The sequence below is a fragment of the Stegostoma tigrinum genome, chromosome 2 (assembly GCF_030684315.1).
Source record: "Stegostoma tigrinum isolate sSteTig4 chromosome 2, sSteTig4.hap1, whole genome shotgun sequence".
NCBI classification, from domain to species: Eukaryota; Metazoa; Chordata; class Chondrichthyes; order Orectolobiformes; family Stegostomatidae; genus Stegostoma; species Stegostoma tigrinum.
The window spans coordinates 123,358,491-123,379,168 of record NC_081355.1 but is presented as its reverse complement, the minus strand read 5'-3'; the positions used below and the strand labels follow the sequence as shown (position 1 = coordinate 123,379,168).

Here is a 20,678-nt window from a genome sequence, read left to right as displayed (position 1 = left end):
ACTATGCCTTACAAGATTAAAAAGAGCTTGACTCAAAGATGATGAATTAAATCAGCATCCGAAACAGGAATATTAATGTCTCCATTGGTATGGGGAAGCTGAAACAATTTGAGGTTGAGTTACAGGTTTTCCTATAAACACAAACAAATCACAGACAAACAAATTGTTGTTTTTTCTTGGCTATAGAACACACAACTGGGAAATTGAGAGCAAACAAGAAAAATTAAATCTGGCCTACAATTTAAGCAGAGAGAACACTGGCTCAAACATTCACTATGCAGAACTCACAGTGAAAGGACAGTCCTAGCAATTGGTTAACTCCTAATTCTAAGTAAAAGGGAAGTAACTGTAAACTGTTTGCCATAAAATAATTACTTCTCCTTATCCTTCTGTGCAGAAGTATAAAGTAAAGAAAAGAAAAGCAGTTTAGTTGCCTACAAAAGAAATTGCTTTATAGTAAATGATTTTAATCAGACATTTGCTACTATAAAAACATGTAAAATGTAAAGTCTTGATGTATCACTGTTTCAGCTAACAAGTGGAAATGCAAATTTCTCTTTAAAATGTTGTTATTGGCTACAGAGATTGTAACAATCAACACAAGCTCACAGAATGGGTTTATAAAAATGTTGGAAATATTGCTAAGTACAATCACAAGCTTTAAATTAGCTTAATAACTACTGGAAAAAGCTATAATCAGTTTAAGAAATCTAATTCTGAAGATATATCATAAATTTGTATAAATTATCATCAACTCAACTCCAAATTTAAAATGAGCAGTCACCATTGAATTATAGAGAAGAAACTGAACTGTCTTCAGAACACAATTTACACTGTCAAGTAACCCTGTCTCTGGTATTCTCAATTCTTGTGTTTTGCTCATTGATATTCAAAGGCTAATAAACGATTGATCAGTTCACAATTCTGATATCTGATCATTAATAAAGGAAAAAATCATTAATTTGTAGCTTGAGCTGATTCCATTACTGTTAATTAAAGGTAGAAGCCCACAGAATTGAGCAAAAATTATTAACATGGCTAGAAAATTGGTTGAGTGAAAGACGACAGAAAGCAAGGACAATGAGAAGGTACTCAAAATCACCAAGACGTGACCAATGGTATCCCACAGGGATCTATGTTAGAGCCTCGTTTATTCACATTTTTATTAATGACTTGGATAATAACAGAATGTGATCATTCCAAATTGGTTGATGCTACAATGTTGGCAGTATTGTAGACAGTGTAGTTGATGGCATAAAACTAAAAGGAAACTATTGGCTAAGTGAATGGACAAAACTGGCAGATGGATTTCAGTGTAAGCAGATGTGAGATTATCTATTTCAGACTGAAAAATAACACCTCAGGGTACTTTCTAGATAGTATAAAGTTAAATACAGAGGACGTTCAAAAGAGACTTGGGGGTCAGGTGCATAAATCTTGATGATGTCACGAACACATTCAGAAATAAATCAAGATGATTCATGCGATGCTGGCCTTTTATTTAAAATTCATTCATGGGATGAGGGCGTCGCTGGTGAGGCAGCATTTACCATCCATCCCTAATTGCCCAGAGGGCAGTTAAGAGTCAATCACATTGCTGTGGGTCTGGAGTCACATGTAGGCCAGACCAGGTAAGGATGGGCAGTTGTCTTCCATAAAGGACGTTAGTGAACCAGGTGGATTTTTCTGACAATCAACAATGGATTCACAGTCATCATTAGATTCTTAATTCCAGGTATTTTTTTAATTCAAATTCCACCATCTGCTGTGGCAGGATTCCAACCTGGGTCCCCAGAACGTTATCTGGGTCTCTGGAATAATGCTCCAACACTACTAGCCCACTGCCTCCCACTACGTCCAGGGAACTGGAGGACAAAGCTGCTAAAGCCATGCTGCAGCTTTACAAAAAACTCTGGCTAGACCCCACTTGGAGTACCATGAACAAATCTGTGCACCACACCTTAGGAACGATATATCAGAGGTTTCGAGTAATGAGAATGATACTTGCATGTCAGGGGTTAAGTTACGAGGAAAGATTATACAAATTAGAACTGTTTCGATTGAAGTATTCAAGATATTAACAGGAAAAGAAAGGATAGACAAACTATTTCCATTAGTTGGAGATTCTAGAACCACAGCTAAGGGGCCGTAGTCTAGACATTAGGGCCAGACTGTTCAGAGGAAATGTTAGGAAGCACTTCTACACAGAAAAGGTAATAAATGTTTGGAACTCTCTTCCACAAACAGCAGTTGATGCTAGATCAGATGTTGATTTTAAATCAGAGATTTTTTATTTGTTAAGCAAAAAGTATGAAAGGGTTATGGCTTCATGGTTTCAAAGCCATGGTTTCAGTGAACGGCACAACAGGCTTGAGAGGTTAAATGACCTACTCCTGTTCCTATGCTCCTATAAATTTAGGCATCATTGACTCATGCATATCCAGGGCAGTTAAACACAAGACACCTACTTGAAGAAGAGTTAAAGGATGCCAAGATAATGATTTTGCTAGTAATTAATATTCTTGTCAGGGTATCAATTCCAATATTCTCCAAAGAAAAAACAACACAATGACATAGTACAGTTCGAAGGTTGTACAAGTGGCAAGGCTATTTGCTCGCTGTTCTGTATTTTGCTTTAAATTTACCAAATCCATTGCACGTGTCAACCTTGAGACTTGACCTTTGTTCTGGCTTAGATAAACTGTATCCTGATTAGTAGAGTTTACGTAGCACAGTAGAGTCTAAACATGAGAGTTTCCCAACTGTTTGGAGACTCAAGCATGAAGGGTTTTCATTGCTACAACTTCCCTAGCGACTAATCATTTTTAAAGCAATTCAAATTTCCAGTTACTAAATTAAAATCTTGTCATCTTTCAATTAAAGTTTTATTGTAAGAAATGACTAAAATAAGATGAAGGCTAAATACTTTACTTTTGGAGGGACCATTCACTTTACATGACAGAAAATCGTATTTTTTTTTTATATACTCAACACCCTTTAGACGCTCCATGGAATTACAGACCTTTTACAATCAATTCACTGTTGCTCCCAACTTTGAGTGGGTTCTAGTACACTCATTCCACTGAATAGCAACTTTGAACAACCATCTCCAGGTGCTCTTCTCAGTTTTGAAAGAGTTTCTTAAATCCTCTACCAGCACTAAAGTCTAGTCTTGATTCATCATATAATTGTGCAAGGACAGATTTCCCAAAATTGTTGCAAGATACATCTCTTTCACTGGAGACCAATTCTTTCCTATATCTGACCCTAACAGCTCACCTTGTCAAATTGCTTGATGGCACAGAACCCCAATATGCTGTAGTCTTCAGTTTGTAGGGTAACCAGTACCTGATTTCAAAAATAGCTTCCATGCCGTTTTCCCCTACAGCAATTTGATACATATTATTTTTAGATTCTGACTGACATGCTCTTAATTAGCTAAACCTGCCATAATTTGCTTTAATCCTGGAAATAAAAGGACATCTTACCGCTTAACTGTTTACAAACTCAGTGCTTTCACGAGATTTCTGGAGCTTTGGGAGACTCAGACTCGATTCATTCGTAAACTCGGAGGCTGCTACATTGTCATTGTACAAGCTATGCAATACCTTGCACATTCTCCTCTGAGAAAAAGATTTGTGAGATTCGTTGAATTTTGAAGGACCAAACCACTTAGGTTTTCTGTCAGGTAGAGAGGAATACAAGTCACATAATCACCTTTATTTACCCTCCATTTAAAGCTACAATCCCAAAAATCTAGGAATCTATGAATCTCATAACTGCAACACCATGATGAAGGATTTCTACGATGAAAGTACATTCAGCAGCAGGCTCACCAATAAGTTACTAGTACATAGAAACAGAAACATAGAAGATAGGAGCAAGGAGAGGCCATTCAGTCCATCGAGCCTGCTCTGACATTCATCACGATCATGGCTGATTGTCCAAATCTTAGCCTAATCCTGCTTTCTCCCTATAACCTTTGATCCCATTCGCCCAAGTGCTATATCTAGTGGCCTCTTGAATACATTCAACGTTTTGGCATCAACTACTTCCTGTAGTAATGAATTTCACAGGCTCACCAGTCTTTGGATGAAAAAATATCTCCTCATCTCTGTCCTAAATGGTCTACCCAAATCCTGAGTGTTTGAACTTGTTTCTGGACACACCCACCATCAGGAACATCCTCCCTGCATTTACCCTATCTGGTCCTGTTAAAAGTTTATAAGACTCTATGAGACCCCCTCTCATTTGTCTGAACTCCAGCAAAAACAATCCTAATTAGTCAATCACTCCTCATATATTAGGTCCACCATCCTTGGAATCATCCTGGTAAAATTCACTGCACTCCCTTGACAGCAAGAGCATCCTTCCTCAGAAAAAGGAGACCAAAACTGTACACAATATTCTAAGTGTGGCCTCGCCAAGGCCTCTTATAGCTGCAACAACACATCCCTGCTTCTGTACTCAAAGCCTCTCACAATGAAGGGCAATATACCATTTGCCTTCTTTAGTGCCCGCTGCACCTGCATGCTTACCTTCAGCGACTGGTGCACTAGGACACCCAGATCCCACTATACACTCCCCTCTCCCAATTTATAACCATTCAGGTAGTAATCGGCCTTCTTTTCTTCCCTTCTGAAGTGAATAACATCACATTTATCCAAATTATACTGCATCTGTCATTGATTTGCCCACTAACGCAACCTATCCAGATCATGCTGAAGGATCTCTGCATCCTTGTCACAGTTCACCCTCCCACCCAACTTGGTATCATCTGCAAACTTGGAGATGTTGCATTTTGTTCTCTCATCCAAATCATTAATATATATTGTGAATAGCTGGGGTCCCAGCACCAATCCTTGTGGCACCCCAGTTGTTACTGCCTTCCAATGTGAAGAGGACCCATTAATTGCTACTCTTTGTTTCCTCTCTGCCAACCAGCTTTCTATCCATCACAATACACTTCCCTCAATCCCATGTGCTTTAATCTTGCACATTAACCTGATGCAAAATTGTCAAATGCTTTCTGAAAGTCCAAATTTACCATGTTGACGAGGTCCCCCTTAGTTAACGCTGCATCAAAATTCCAACAGATTTGTCAAGCATGCTTTCTCCTTCATAAATCCATGCTGACTCTGTCTGATCCTGCTACTGCTTTCTAAATGCTCCGCTATAAAGTCCTTGATAATGAATTCAAGAATATTCCCCACTAGCGATATTAGGGTTACTGATCTATAATTCACTATTTTCTCTCTACCTCCTTTTCTGAATATTTGAGTGATATCCGCTACCATCCAATCTGCAGGAACTGTTTCAAAGTCTACAGAATCCTTGGAGATGACCACCAGCACATCCACTATTTCTCCAGCCACTTCCTTAAGTACTCTGGGATGCAGATTTTCAAGCCCTGCGGATTCATCTGCCTTCAGTCCCAGCAATTTTCCCAGAACCATTTCTCTACTCATATTAATCTCCCTGAATTCTTCCTCTCACTAAATCTTGCATTCTCCAACACATCTGGCATCTGATTTGCGTGTTTTTTTTTTGTTAAGACAAAAGCAAAGTATGTATTCAGTTGCTCAGCCATTTCTTTGTGTCCTATTCAACATTTCCCTGTTTCTGTCTGTAGGGGTCCTACATTTGTTTTCACCAAACTCTTTCTTTTCACGAACCGATAAAAACTCTTAAAGTCAGTCTTTATGCTCCAAAGAACTAACAAAGCTGTCCATCACAACTAAAACCCCCTACCCTTCCGGGGACCGTATCCCTCTATTCCCATTCCATTTGTGTATTGGTCAGAACGCCCTTAAAACATCACTCTAGTGTCTGCTTCCACTATCTCCCCCAGCAGCGAGTTCCAGGGATGCATCACCCTCTGTGTAAAAAATCTTGCAACATACATCACCTTTAAACCTTGCCCGCTCAACTTAATCCCAAGGCCCCTGGTAACTGGCTCTTCCATCCTGGGAAAAAAAGCTGCTGACTGTCCAATCTATCCATGACCTTTATAATCTTGTACACTTCTATCAGGTCACCCCTCAGCCTTCATCGTTCCAGTGAGAACAACTTAAGTTTTTCCAACCTCTCCTCATAGCTAATGCCCTCCATACTAGGCAACATCCTGGTAAATCAGGAACAAAAAGCTCAGCAGGTCTGGCAGCATCTGAGGAGGAGAAAACAGAGTTAACGTTTCGGGTCCAGTGACCCTTCCTCAGAACTGGTAATCGTTTTTGTACCCTTTCCAAAGCCACCACTATCCTTCTGGAAGTGTGGTGACCAGAATTGAACATAATATTCCAAATGCAGTCTAACTGAGGTTCTGTAAAGCCGCAATATTACCTGCCAATGTTTAACCTCAATGCCCAGGCTGATGAAGGCAAGAATGCTTTGTGCCTTGTTGACTACCTTTTCCACTTGTGTTGCCACTTTCAGTGACCTACATACCTGTACACTCTGATCCCTCTGCCTATCAGTACTCTTAAGGGTTCTGCCATTTACTGTATTTTTTCCAATCAGGGTTAGACCCTCCAAAATGTATTAACACATTTTTCTGGATTAAACTCCATCTGCCATCTCACTGCTCAAGTCACCAAGCAATCTATATCCACTTGTATCCTTTGATGGTCCTCATCGCTATCCACAATCCCAACAACCTTTGTGTCATCGACAAACTTACTAATCAGACCAGGTACATTCTTCTTCAAATCATTTCTATATATTGAGAAAGCAAAAGGTCCCAATACTCATCCCTAAGGAATGCCACTAGTCACAGCCCTCCATTCAGAAACGCACCCTTCCACTGCTACCCTCTGTCTTCTATGGCCGAGCCAGAATTTTATCCATCGTGCAAGCTCACTTCTGATGCCTCTCTACTCACCTCTGACACCTCTCTACTCACTCATCTCAATCCACAAGGATAAGGAGAACCACAACTTCGACTGGGAAAATACCAATATCCTGGGACAGGCTAGGCAGAGACAAGCAAGAGAATTCCTGGAAGCATGGCACACCACGAAGCAGGCTACTAATAAACACGTTGAACTCGACCCCATATATATTTCACTATGGAGGAAACCCAGAAGTGAGGCAATCCATCATAATGGACCCCAAAGTTTAAAAACCAGGCGGGAAAACACACTGACAGTTCATCAGAGGCTGCACTGAGGATGTTACCCAGCACAGTAACAAAATGTCTGTGGAACAAACCAGCTTGGCGAGCCAACCAACCTCAATACCCAAAGCCCGAGCTACAGATCTACTCCAAAACCTAAGATACCATCTTTTATGTGGTCTTCATATAGAATTAGACTTTAGAAGTGTTTGACAAAAAAAAGTCACTGCATAAGTGCCTGTGTTTCCACTGCCAATTTACTTTAGAATTGCTCTTTATTTTCTTAGCTTCCAAAACGAAAAAGGACATCAACTTTCACAGTAAGAAATATTACGAGATCAGTTGCACTAGAGCACTCATCAGAAAGATTACTGTGTGAAGCATTGCTAAACATGATCAATTGCATCAGAGATAATGGGAACTGCAGATGCTGGAGAATTCCAAGATAATAAAATGTGAGGCTGGATGAACACAGCAGGCCAAGCAGCATCTCAGGAGCACAAAAGCTAACGTTTCGGGCCTAGACCCTTCATCAGAGAGGGGGATGGGGAGAGGGAACTGGAATAAATAGGGAGAGAGGGGGAGGCGGACCGAAGATGGAGAGTAAAGATGTGGATCAATGTGGACTTCACCAGTTTCAAAATCTCCCCTTCCCCTACTGCATCCCTAAACCAGCCCAGTTCGTCCCATCCCCCCACTGCACCACACAACCAGCCCAGCTCTTCCCCCCCACCCACTGCATCCCAAAACCAGTCCAACCTGTCTCTGCCTCCCTAACCGGTTCTTCCTCTCACCCATCCCTTCCTCCCACCCCAAGCCGCACCCCCAGCTACCTACTAACCTCATCCCACCTCCTTGACCTGTCCGTCTTCCCTGGACCGACCTATCCCCTCCCTACCTCCCCACCTATCTTCTTTACTCTCCATCTTCGGTCCGCCTCCCCCTCTCTCCCTATTTATTCCAGTTCCTTCTCCCCATCCCTCTCTCTGATGAAGGGTCTAGGCCCGAAACGTCAGCTTTTGTGCTCCTGAGATGCTGCTTGGCCTGCTGTGTTCATCCAGCCTCACACTTTATTACCATGATCAATTGCATGTTCATTGGATTGTCACCTGAGCATGGGAACTTAATACACATTAAAAAAATTGAAGTGATTTTTCAATTACTTTCAAAACATCCATTATTATAGCACATCAGATCTGGAATTTTATCTTGACCAAGTTTGCAACCAGTTAAACTAAGTGATCATGTTTTCCTGTGGTTCTTTCTCTTCTTTAGATATAGGAAGATATTTCTTTAAAGCTAAAACGACTAATAAAATAGAAGCATAAAATAGGTTTGTTGATTTAAGCAAATCGAATCTGCTTAATATCTAAAGCAAAATATTTAAAATGCTCCAGATGCCAGAATCCCAATTTTATATTCTACATTAAATTTATTGATAACACATTTCCTAAATTCCACAGTATCCCCCATAAAAAAAAGTTGTCTGAAATCTGTACAGAAGAATAGAATCTGGAATCTTTGCTATCTGTTTGGATCAGCAGACACTAACATTTTACATAATAAGACATAGCGTTGCTATGTGTTTCTATTAAAATTGTATGGCTAGTTGGTTTAAAAACAAAAGAAAAACAAAGTAGCTAGCCGTGTTATAGTTACTGGTTGCATAAAAACTGTCAGTGGAGCACTTCATGTGTGCTTACTAATTAGTGTAATAACTGTAACCAAAATATTGACCATAGAGTTCAAGAGTGTAATACTGAATTCAATTCCGGTCTCCCTGCTATAGGAAAAATGTGAAACTTGAAAGGGTTCAAAAATGATTTACAAGGATGTTGCCAGGGTTGGAGGATGTGAGCTATCGGGAGAGGCTGAATACCTGGGGCTATTTTCCCTGGAGAGTTGGAGGCTGAGGGGTGACTTTATAGAAGTTTATACAGTCATGAGTAGCATGGATAAGGTGAATGGCAAAGATGTTTTCCCCACGAGTAGGGGTGTCCAAAACCAGAAGGCGAAGGTTTAAGGTGAGGGGGAAAGATTTTAAAAAGGGATCAAAAGCAGCAACTTTTTCAAGCAGAAGATGGTGCGTGTATGGAGTGAGCTGCCAGAGGAGCTGGTGGAGGCTGGTATAATTACAACATTTAAAAGGCATCTGGATGGGTATATGAATAGGAAGGGTTTAGAGGGATATGGGCCAGATACTGGCAAATGGGATTGTATTAATTTAGGAAATCTGGTCAGCATGGACGAGTTAGACCAAAGGGTCTGATTCTATGCTGAACATCTCTACGGCTCTACATATCATGAAGAGGATTCCAGATTAGACACCGCAGGATCGGCTTTTAGCTGAATATCGGCTGTTTCCAGCAGAAGGAATCTCAATGAAATTACCACATCTTGGAAGCATCATTCAAGCCATATACACATTTGTTTAATTTATTTTTTCTCCATCTGCTGCGCCCCTTGGTAGTTTAATAAACTGTTCACTGAAGTAGGAATGTCAAGAAGAAATACAAGCTTCAAATGTAACGTAATCTTCACTTCTCATGAACACATGGCTAAAAGAAATAACTTGATTTCAAGATTACTTTTCCAACTGTGGAAAATCCACTGACATTTTCATTGAGTCCAAACCCTAACAAGAAGCCTCATCTTGATCCTTAACGGTCATATTTCTAAGGACATTTTCTAGTCCACGTCCACCTTTGGGACAAAACTAGCTGCCTATTAACTAGTATTTCTAAAGTAAAACCAAACTACACCAACTAACTGCCTTTCTTTTGCCCTTTGTTAGTTTGTTCCCAAATTATTGTGACAGGCTCCAAACCTTATGAAGATCAATGACTATCTTATGATGAAAGGCTGGCAGCTGAGGCCTACACCCATTGGAGTTTACACACTGGAAAATAGAAAATAGAGGAACAGGCGATTCACCCCCAACAGCCTGCTCTTGCCATTCAACATGAGCATGGGAGATCATCTAACTCATTAGACTTCTTGCACTTTCTACCCATACCCTTCAACCACTTTAGTTCTAAGAACTGTATCTAATTCCTTCTTAAAAACAGTTAATGTTTTGACCTTGATCACTTGCTATGGCAGAACATTCCACAGGCTTACCATCTCTGGGTGAAGAACTTTCTCCTCATCTCAGTCCTAAATGGGGTACTCAGTATCCTCGAATTGTGACCTCTGGTGTGGACTTCTAGGTCACCTGCAATGTTCTTATCTGCATTTACCTTGCCTAATCTTGTTGGAACCTCCTTTTAGAAGGTGATGGTGAGCTGTCTGCTTGAACCGCTGCAGTCCACCTGCAGTGGTTTAACCCACAATGCCATTGGAATTCCCTTCCTAATGGCATGTAGGTCAACCCACAGCAGGTGGGCTGCAATGGTTCAAGAAGACAGCTCACTACCACCTTCTCAAGGGCAACTGGAGTTGGGCAATAAATGTTGGCCAGCCACCAACACCCACATCCCACAAATGAATAAAAAGAAATTTATAGGTTTAAAAAAAAGCTAAATAAAGTTGGTTAGACACAACTCAACCTTAACACATTCTTGTTTACACTCCTTGTTTAACTCCTGCCAGTCCAAGTGATCATTTGTATTGTATCTTTGCCAGGAACTGCCAGAAGGTCAGACCTACGCTTTATCCAAACATAACCATAAACAAGAATGTACTGACAAATAAGTGAGACGTATTACTAAAGAATCTGTGTTTTGGAACTAACATTCATAGTGTTTACAAGATAACTATTTTCCTTTGAATAATACTAAAAAATATTTTGTATCCCCCTAACAAAGTAGATGTCACCTTGGTCTAATATGTCACTCAAAAGGTAGCTCTCCTGAATGTCCAGCAGGCCATTAGCACCACAATGAAACATCTACCTAGATTATAGAGAAAAATCTCCAAAGTGAAGTTTTATCAATCTGACGCAGGGCACGAGTAGTAGCACTAAGCAAAGGCAGTTGCAGAGGAAAAGAAAAAAGATCCATTACACAAAGACTGAAATGGTTTGGAATTAACTACTGGTCAATATATTTGTGATAACAACTGTGTAGTTATTTGTGATACAAATAATTGTTGTGGAGAAACTTGGAGGGATGGTGTAATAATGATTTTTACTCATCTGACTTTTTTTTAAGGTTACTTAAGAGACATAATTTCCTGCAGAGAAACAGGCTTAACCCTAACCCCGCAAGTCTCTGTTCCTTTGTTTATGCTCTCCGGGAGTTCCTATTGAGCTAATTGGGAGTACTGTGCACAGTTTTGGGTCCCATAATCTCAAAAAAATATGTACTGGCCCTGCAGCTAGTTCAGGAGGTTCACGAGAATGGTCTCAGGAGTGAAATGCTCAACATATGAGGAACATTTGAGGACTCTGGGTCTATACTTGATGGAGTTTAGAAGGTTAGAAGGATGAGGCGAGATCTAATTGAAACTTACAGAATACTGAATGGCCTGGACAGAGTGGACGTTGGGAAGACATTTCCATTGGTAAGAGAGACTAGGACCCAAGGGCACAGCCTTAGAGTAAAGGGAAGACCTTATAGAATGGAGATAAGGAGAAATGCCTTCAGCCAGAGAGTGGTGAATCTATGGAATTCACTGCCACAGAAGGCTGTGGATGCCAGGTCACTGAGTATATTTAAGATGGAGATAGATAGGTTCTTGATTGTCAAGGGGATCAAAGATTACAGGGAGAAAACGGGAGAATGTGGCTGAAAAACTTAAATAATTAAATGGCAGAGCAGATTCGATGGGCTGAATGGCCTAATTCTTGTTCCTTTGTCTTATGGTCTAAATACACCTGCTCATATTTACAGAAAGTTTCATCCCATTCTCCAACATGTAGCAATATCTAGCTTTCCGCAAAACATATTTATGTTTTATTTCCTGCTGACTTTTAAATTTATTAGTAATTCTCAAATACATGATCCCAAATTTTGGACTGTCTTTTCTACACCTACTTCATGAAAAGCCTTCATAATTTGGTAAATAGTTATCTTTTTCAAGGGCTAAACAGCCTGTTCACTGTTTCCTAACAGTTGTTGCCTGACAGTTCCAATGACCACTTTGTAAATATTTTTGCAGCCTCATTATCTTTCCAGATATTTTCTAATCAACTTTGCTCAGAGATGTTATTGCCATCTTTGGAACAAGTAGAACTTGAACGCTGGGCACACGTTTAGGAACTACCACCACTACACAAGAACCCTTTCTAACATAAATCACAGAATTCCTACAGTGTGGAAGCAGGCCATTCAGCCCAACGAGTCCATACTACCCCTCCAAACAGCATCACACCTCAACTCATTCCCCTGCACATTTGAGGCCAATTAACATGGCCAATCCACCTAGCCTGCACATCTTTGGACCGTGGGCCGAAACCGGAACACCCGGAGGAAACCCACGCAGGCACGGGGAGAATGTGCAAACTCCACACAGACAGTCGCCCGAGGGTAGTCTCGAACTCAGGTCCCTAGTGTTGTCAGGCAGCAGTGCTAACCACTGCACCAGCTCTACATATATAAAGATTACAACTCAGTATTCCTTAGCGCGATTTTAGCAAAGCTGTACACAAGTCTAACCTAAACCGATGTGCCTTCGAATTCTACCTTCGACAAAACAAGCTTCAGATCAAATTTAAAACTCTGTTGCTGCAATTAACACGCACCAGGACGGGGTATTAAATATGCCTCAAAATAATTTCAAAAGAAATTCAGATGTCAAATTATATGCGAGATGGATTGCATCACGAGGCTCATAATAATTAACTCTGATCATAACTCATTCAAAACTAACCAATGTCTCTTCCCCTCAGTTTCGCAAGTAGCAACACCAGTCATATTACATGACTCCAGGTGACATGCAACATGACCCAACTCGTCACTACAGTTCATAGATTTACAGCGCAATTAATCTGGGATAATTGGATAAACAACCTTGGTAAACAGGCGAGGAATTTGTTCGTATGCGTCCTGTGAGAATACTTCGTACCCAAAACTAACTTACTCAGACAGCAGCTGTTAAAGACAGAATCCGCACCCTCTTCTATAAACAATAGAAAAGAAGAAAAATGCTTTCACCGTTTTTCGGCAAACTCTGAATTACGCTGACAGCGGCTTCAAATCTTCTTTCATGAATGGTTTTAATATCCGCCATCTTTTACGGTTGAAGAGAATCCGAACCTTAACGTTATTATTTTTTTTAAACTCTTGACCCAACTTTGATTTCAAATTAAACAAAATAAGCGAATGCTTGAAAAAAAACAAACTAGGCCCAGGCGAGTTTGCGCAACGAAGTAGAAAGTGACGGCCGAAGTACAGTTGCCAAGGTTGAACCGGGTGGTGATGGTGGGGCAGAGTGTCAGTGCTGAGGTATACACCTGGCCATGACCCCTAAAGCTGTGCCTATAAACCGCCTAGAGCTCGTGCCATCCGCAGAAATCTGCCTGGGACAGCTGTCATCATCACCCCAGACTGAGGGTGCGCGCTGCAGTCTGGGAGTTGTAGTTCTGGGCTCAGGTGACTGACCAGAATTTAACCCGGCGCCGGCGTCGAGGGAGGGGTGAGATCTGACTACATTCCCCGGCAAACTCTGGGCGGGCACTTCAACATCAGATGCCCAGCGCTCTGCGACGAGTTTCGGAACATTTGGCAAGGTTTTCCTTTCTCGTCTCAAATGAGGGATTTTTGACACGAAGCACACAATGCCTAATTGCAATAATTGTAAAAATAAGTTTAGCAAATTTTCATAAAATTAATCTTTCGAGGACAGCCATTAAGGTGGGTTATTTGAGTTATTGTAAGAGGAAGGGTCAGCAAAGGGCGCACGGTGAATTTTACAATATTTAAAATTACAGCGTATGTTACAATATTGATCGCTTGAAGTGTGCTTCGAGGAAGAAACGTTGGATTAAAATTAATTGGACACTTCTCGGTCACTCCAGATAAACATAATAAGCTTCCATTCTGGCTGGACATATTCAGGGAGATGTCATCACGTGTACCTGTAACCTCCTACCTGTAGTTGGTCACTCGACAAGTCTTATAATTGGTCATTTTTGAACTTGGTATATTTCTTGTAAACATTGTCCATTAAAAATTATACCAGTCATCAGTGGGCCTCGGTTCTGGAATCTATGCCAACCTAGCAATGCGCCCAACCGGTGATACCCATATTTCACAACAAATAGTTTGTAACAAAGGCAAACTTCTCAGTGTGTGATATGTCACCAAAAACCTTGGAAAAATCTAAAATATCTAGAATTTTGATGATGTGTTTGACAATGTCATAAATCAGATTACGGCTGGTAAGGATGAGTTGTGATACTGTTGATCTGGCTTTGAGAGACATGCTCTTTGTCAAAAAGAATATCCTATCCGTCAAGGCATAACAAGGTGTAGAGCTGGATGAACACAGCTGGCCAAACAGCATCAGAGGAGGTCATCCTGTTCCTCTGATGCTGCTTGGCCTGCTGTGTTCATCCAGCTTTACACCTTGTCACCTCAGCTTGTCGAGGATCTGCAGTTCCTACTATCTCTGAAACAATCCATCCTATCCTTCAAGATGTATTCTATATTCATCATTAATGTGTTCTAGTAATCATAGCAAATGAATAAAAACGCACTGGATCAGTGAAGGCAGTTTCTTGTAAATTGGAGAAGTGTTAGTTTGTAGCTAGTCAATGTGAAGTTCTTCTGTTAATGAAGAATGAGCTGTAACATTAGTGTATATTCACTTGCTACATTTTTAAATTTGTGGTTTCAGATGTCATCAGAACCTCAAGCTTTAAATGATTCATTACTTTGGAGGAGTTGCTCAATGACTTATTTCATAACTATAACATCAGTCATGCTTGCAAAAGGCTACAGATTCATACTCAAACACTGTTTCCTTCATTGAAGATGATCTGGAAATGCAAGCTTAGATCTTCAGCTTTTTTTCTTGGTGTCCAATGGCAACTTATCCCTTACATTTGGTAACAATAGTTTTTGTAACAAAACTTTTGCACAGGGTTTCTACTAAATCTGGTCAAAACATTGTTTTGAAAAAAATAAATGTATCATAATTAAATGTTTAGACCAATATAATGACATCCTCTAAATTAAGCAAAATTCTACATTTATATTGTCAATTTGGCACAAAACAAAATAAAATTAAGAGACCAGGTGACTTGATCCATCATAATCTCTCTAATTGTCTAACTTTCTGAACATAATAATTAAAGAATGAAATCCCTTTGAAATAATGAGAGTTTTCTTCTCATTAATACCTTTGAATAATATCAAACAGTTTTATTCTATTTCATGGGATCTGAATATCGCTGATAGGTTAGTATGCATTGCTCATCTCTAATTGCTTTTGAAACTTGAAGACATTTCACCCTCCATCATTCAAGTGAGTAGTGTAAGTTCCTCTTGCTAATTATTTCACAGTTGGTTTTAAGGGTTTTGAACCTCTAATAATTATAGTTACAGACCGGCAAAAAAGTTCAGTTGTGAGACAAATGAGATGAAGTCAAAACTTGTCTGTGAAGTTCTTAGGTACAGCATACTTACTTTATCTTTTCTACATATTCTGTAATTTTGTGTTTTGAATATTTCTTACCTTCTACCTCAGCCTAGTCTTCACAATATCCATTTAAGACAGAAATTACAGCAAAGACCTGCCATTCATGTGCCCACTCTTTGCAAATGTGCTTATTCGTACACATTGTGTACCTTTTGGTCACTTAAACTCCAATTTTGTTTATCTGTGGTTTTCAAGGAGTAAACATGCATGCTGCACATTAACTACAACATTGTCTGTAAATGCTTCTTGCAAACAACCAAATTTTACTTCAATAAAACAGTTTTCCCTGGGTTGAAATCGGCTATAAAGATTGGTTTTCCAGATGTTGTAAAGCTTATCATGGAAAATGCACAATGTTGTGCATTGAGATTCCCTTAATAGTCTTATATACCTGTATAAGCTATTATGCATGAAATAAAACACTATTTAATCTAATTTTGGGGACATTGGTTGAGATCACAACAGGAAATAAATGCACTGCACGTTTAAAAATATCTTCCAACCAAAAACAAGAGGCTTTCAGAGTCATACAACACAGAAATAGCCCCTTCCATGCCAATCAGGTTTCCCAAATTAACCTAGTCCCATTCGTCTGCCTTTGGCCCAGATCTCTCTAAACCTTTCATATTCATAACCACATGTCTTTTAAATGATGTAACCAAACCTGCATCTAACACTTCCTCTGGCAGTTCATTCCATTTATGCACCACTGTCCACGTGAAAAAGTTGCCCCAGGGCCCTTTTAAATCTTACCCCCTCACCTTAAACCCATGCTGTTTAGTTTTGAACTCCCCAAGCCTAGGGAAAAGACCTTTGCTGTTTACCTTACCTATGTTCTTCACATTTTATAAACATCTGTAAATCGGTCTGTGCTTCCTGTATGTACTGTCCAGTTTCCCGGCAGCTACTCTGACTCCCGCATCCTCTGGCAAGTCAGTATGCCTCCCAGATTACATAAAGATATTCTCGAGGACAAGCAGTAATCAAAGAGATTCTGGTCTCATGAAAAACAGCTGGTTCAGTTACCAAAAGGCTTGGGCTTAAATTTATTGGTGAGAAATTGGTTAAGAAAGAATCACTTGGATTGGTTTAACATTTTTTGATTAGAAAATGGCTGCTTGAGTGAAGTCCTATGTACATACCCAGAGGTTTTTTGGGAAGGTCTAGGGACTATCAAAGGACCCAAGGCCACCTTGTATGTTGACCTGGAAGCAATTCCACGATTCTGCAGAGACCACCCAGTGCTATTTGCCTTACGGGCAAACATGTAGGCAGAAATCAGGTGGCTGGCAAGTGAAGGAATCATCAGACCAGTCCAGTTTGCAGAATGGGCAGTGTAGGTTGCACTGATTGTGAAGCCTGATGGGTTGGTTTGCCTTTATGGGGATTTTAAACAAATAGTTAACCGCTTTTTCGATTTGGATAAATGCCCAATCCTTTGCATAGAGGATTTATATGCAAAAATGGCACAGGAGCTATCCTTCTTGAAGCTGGACATGAACCATGCTTACTTGCAATTGTGGCTAGTTGACGATTCCTAAAAGTCTTCTGCAATTAATACCCATTCGAGTTTATACCAGTATATGAGACTGCCATTTGGGGGTATCATCAGCCTGTGCAATTTTTCAGTGGACAATGGAGAATGTTTTACAGATTGCCATTTATCTAATAACAGGGAACACCAATAATGAGCACTTGGACATTGTCCTTAGACGTTTCTCCCGGCAGGCGTACACCTTAGAAGGGAAAAATATGTGTTCCAGGCACCCCAAATGACCTATTTGGGCTACAGCATCGATAGGATTGGTTTACACACATTGGGAGACAAAGTCAGGGCACTCAAAGGTGCCCTTGCTCCCCCATCTGTACCGGAGCTTAGGTCTTTCTTTGGGTTGATGGATTATTACAGAAAATTCATTTGTAACTTGGCCTCCATCTTGGCACCTTTGCATCAACACTTATAAGAAGATCAGCCATGGAAATGGTCTTGTAGCCAAGCTGTAGCTTTTAGTGAAGTCAGGCAACATCTATCATCCTCAAATGTGTTGGCACCCTATGATCCCAAGTGAGGTCTGGAAGTGACATGCAATGTATCCCCATTTCACATTGAGGTAGTATTAGCTCATAAGTAGCCCAATGGAGAGAAATGCCCAATAGCATATGCAGCCAGGACTTTGGTTAATGCAAAGTGTAAACATGTCCAGAGAGAGAAGGAAGGTTTGGCGGCCATATTTGGAGTTAGGAAGTCCCATCAATATGTTTACGGATGTCAATTTGTAATAATAACGGACCATAAATCCTTGCTAGGTCTGCTTTAAGAGGACAAGGCAGTGCCACCACACCCATAGCTTCAGGCCAAATTCAGTAGTGGGCTCTAGTACTAAGTGCGTATAAGCTGAAACTGTGCCTGGGAGGCGAATTAGCGAATGCAGATGGATTGACCTACTTCCTGCTGGCAGATATACCACGCGTGGAACTACTACTGGAAGAATCCATAATGGTTTTAGATTTTCTGGACACACTTCCAGTCACAGCTGACAATATCAGACTTCGTACACAGAAAGATCTAGTCCTGGCAAAACTTAAACAGCTGGTGATGATGGGGGAAACCAAAGGACCATCACAACTAGAACTGAAACCTTTTCAGACTCGAAGACACTAGCTCACAGTAATTGATAGCATATTATTATGGGTAGCAAGAGTGATTATCCTGAGAAGGTTGACACCAGATATCAGCTGAGCTCCACCTCAGTCATCCAGAAATTTCCAAAATGAAGATGTTGGTGAGAAGTTATATCTGGTGGTCAGGATTGGACGCAGAAATTGTCGTGTTGGTTGGGCAGTAGCCAGAACGCCAACAAGAACAAAAATTACCACCAGCAGCTCCGACATATGTGGGAATGGCTGGGTAAACCCTGGACTTGATTACACGTTAACTGAGCTCAATGTTCTCAGTCAGTGTGGACTTAGTCAAAGTGGTTGGATGTACATAGAGTTCATTTATCAAACAGAGGGACAGCAATCAAAAAACTGTGCCCATCTTTTGTAATACATGGACTCCTGGAAAAGTTGGTCATTTCTTAAAGTCAAACAGCATTCAATATATAAGAGATAATGGGAACTGCAGATGCTGGAGAATCTGAGATAACAAAGTGTGGAGCTGGATGAACACAGCAGGCCAAGCAGCATCTTAGGAGCACAAAAGCTGACATTTCAAGAAGGGTTTAGGCTTGAAACGTCAGCTTTTGTGCTTCTAAGATGCTGCTTGGCCTACTCTGTTCATCCAGCTCTACACTTTGTTATTCAATATATAAGGATGGTTCCATCCAATCCATCATCCAATGGTCTGACAGAAAGGGCAATCCAAACTTTGAAGGCAGGCTTAAAGAAACAGCCTACAACTTCACTAGATACCAAAGTGCCCCGGTTCCTAATTGATTATAAGACTTTACCTCATACAACTACAGGGATAGCTCCAGTAATGTTGCCGATGAGGAAAAGATTCCACAACAGATTTAATCTGATCTTCTTGGGCCTGGTGGCCGGGCGTGGGGTGGGGGGGTTGCAAAATGGTGGGCAGGAGGATGAAGCAGCATCAGAAATGCCAATGCTGGGCATAACACTGCTACGCGAGAGAGACAGTTTACTTCAAGGGCAAACTTTGGTGTAGGAAATACGGGAATGGCCATGCATGGATAAGAGGCATGGTAGATGCGAGGACAGGTCGAGTGATGTATAAAGTTTGGATAGGTGTTACAGTCCTGAACAAGCGCATCGACCATATGAATACTGCAAACTTGCAAACTATGCAGGAACAAAACGTGCTTAGCTCCTCAGCCTTTTTGACTGTTCTGGGTTCTTCCTCTCTGTCAAGTGTTGGAGATAGCTTGGAATCTGAGATGGACATGGTGGATGTCATCATCTCAATGCTTTTACTGCCTGAAGAGAATGAATTGCTTCTGAGACAGTCCGCGCGCAAGAGGCAAGCTTCTGTACATTACACGCCACCTGTATTAGAGGCAGAGTTGGAGGAATCTGAGTTAGTGCTAAAATGCCCCAGGAGGAACTACAATAAAAAACAGACCCATGTCCTCGGACTAAGAGGAGGAGAGATGTCGTGATTGTAATGAAGTCAGCCAGGTGAACCTTGCAGAATATGAATTCCCTGATTGGGATATTATTTTGGTCCAATCAGGGAACCCTGGCTGACAGATTAAAAATAGGAGTGTCAGACATCCTGTTCTCTCTGAGAGATGGCTCTGTAGAAACTGAATCAGTGAGAAGGACTCTCCACATGTAAATAAAGGGTGACTTGGTGACAGGTTACTGGCACCTGTGGAATTATTTCACAGCTAAAGATTGTTTATCTGAGGACATGATTCTGGGAAACTCTTGCAGTCGTCTTCTGGAGCTGAGTTGACTGATCTACAACAACCACAATCGTCTTCTGTTGCACTAGATATGACTGTACTCAATGGAGAGTTTTTCCCTGATTTCAATTGATTCTATTTTTTATAAGGGCTCCTTGATACCACCTTGCACAATTGCTGCCTTGATGTCAAAGGCAGCCACTTTCACCTCATCTCTGGAGTTCAGATTTTCTGTCCATGTTTGAACCAAACCTGTAGTAAGGTCTGGAGCTGAAAACTCAGAATCCAAACCGAGTGTCAGTTATTGCAAAGCAAGTGGAGATTATTGCTGAGCAAGTACAGCTTTAGAGCTCTGTTGACGATATCTTCCATTACTGATGATCAAGAGTAAAATGGTGTGGCTATTAGCTGGGTTAGATTTGTCCTGCTTTTTGTGTTGACGGTATATCCTGGCAATTTTTAACATTATCAGGTAGATGCCAGTAATGTAGCTGCACTGGAACAGCTGGCTAGGGGATGCAGCAAGTTCTGAAGCTCTAGTTGGCAGTGCTATTGTCGGCATTTGGTCAGCGTCCTTTTCTTCTGCAGAATTTATTGCCTTCAGCTGTTTC

The 20,678-nt window shown here is 40.8% G+C and overlaps 1 protein-coding gene across 6 annotated transcripts in view; it reads right to left on the bottom strand.

The window, feature by feature from the left end:
• acbd5a (acyl-CoA binding domain containing 5a) overlaps nucleotides 1-13,625 on the bottom strand; it is an 89,250-nt gene extending 75,625 nt beyond the window's left edge. For 3 of the 6 annotated variants that reach the window (XM_048554500.2, XM_048554540.2, XM_048554523.2), the window contains exon 1: nucleotides 13,210-13,625. In XM_048554500.2, coding sequence (XP_048410457.1) covers nucleotides 13,210-13,285 — 76 coding nt within the window. In that variant the 5' untranslated portion in view covers nucleotides 13,286-13,625. Of the gene's footprint in view, nucleotides 1-13,135 lie in introns of all 6 variants that reach the window. The other 3 variants (XM_048554508.2, XM_048554515.1, XM_048554532.2) reach the window with 3 other exon arrangements.
• Nucleotides 13,626-20,678: the final 7,053 nt, after the last annotated feature.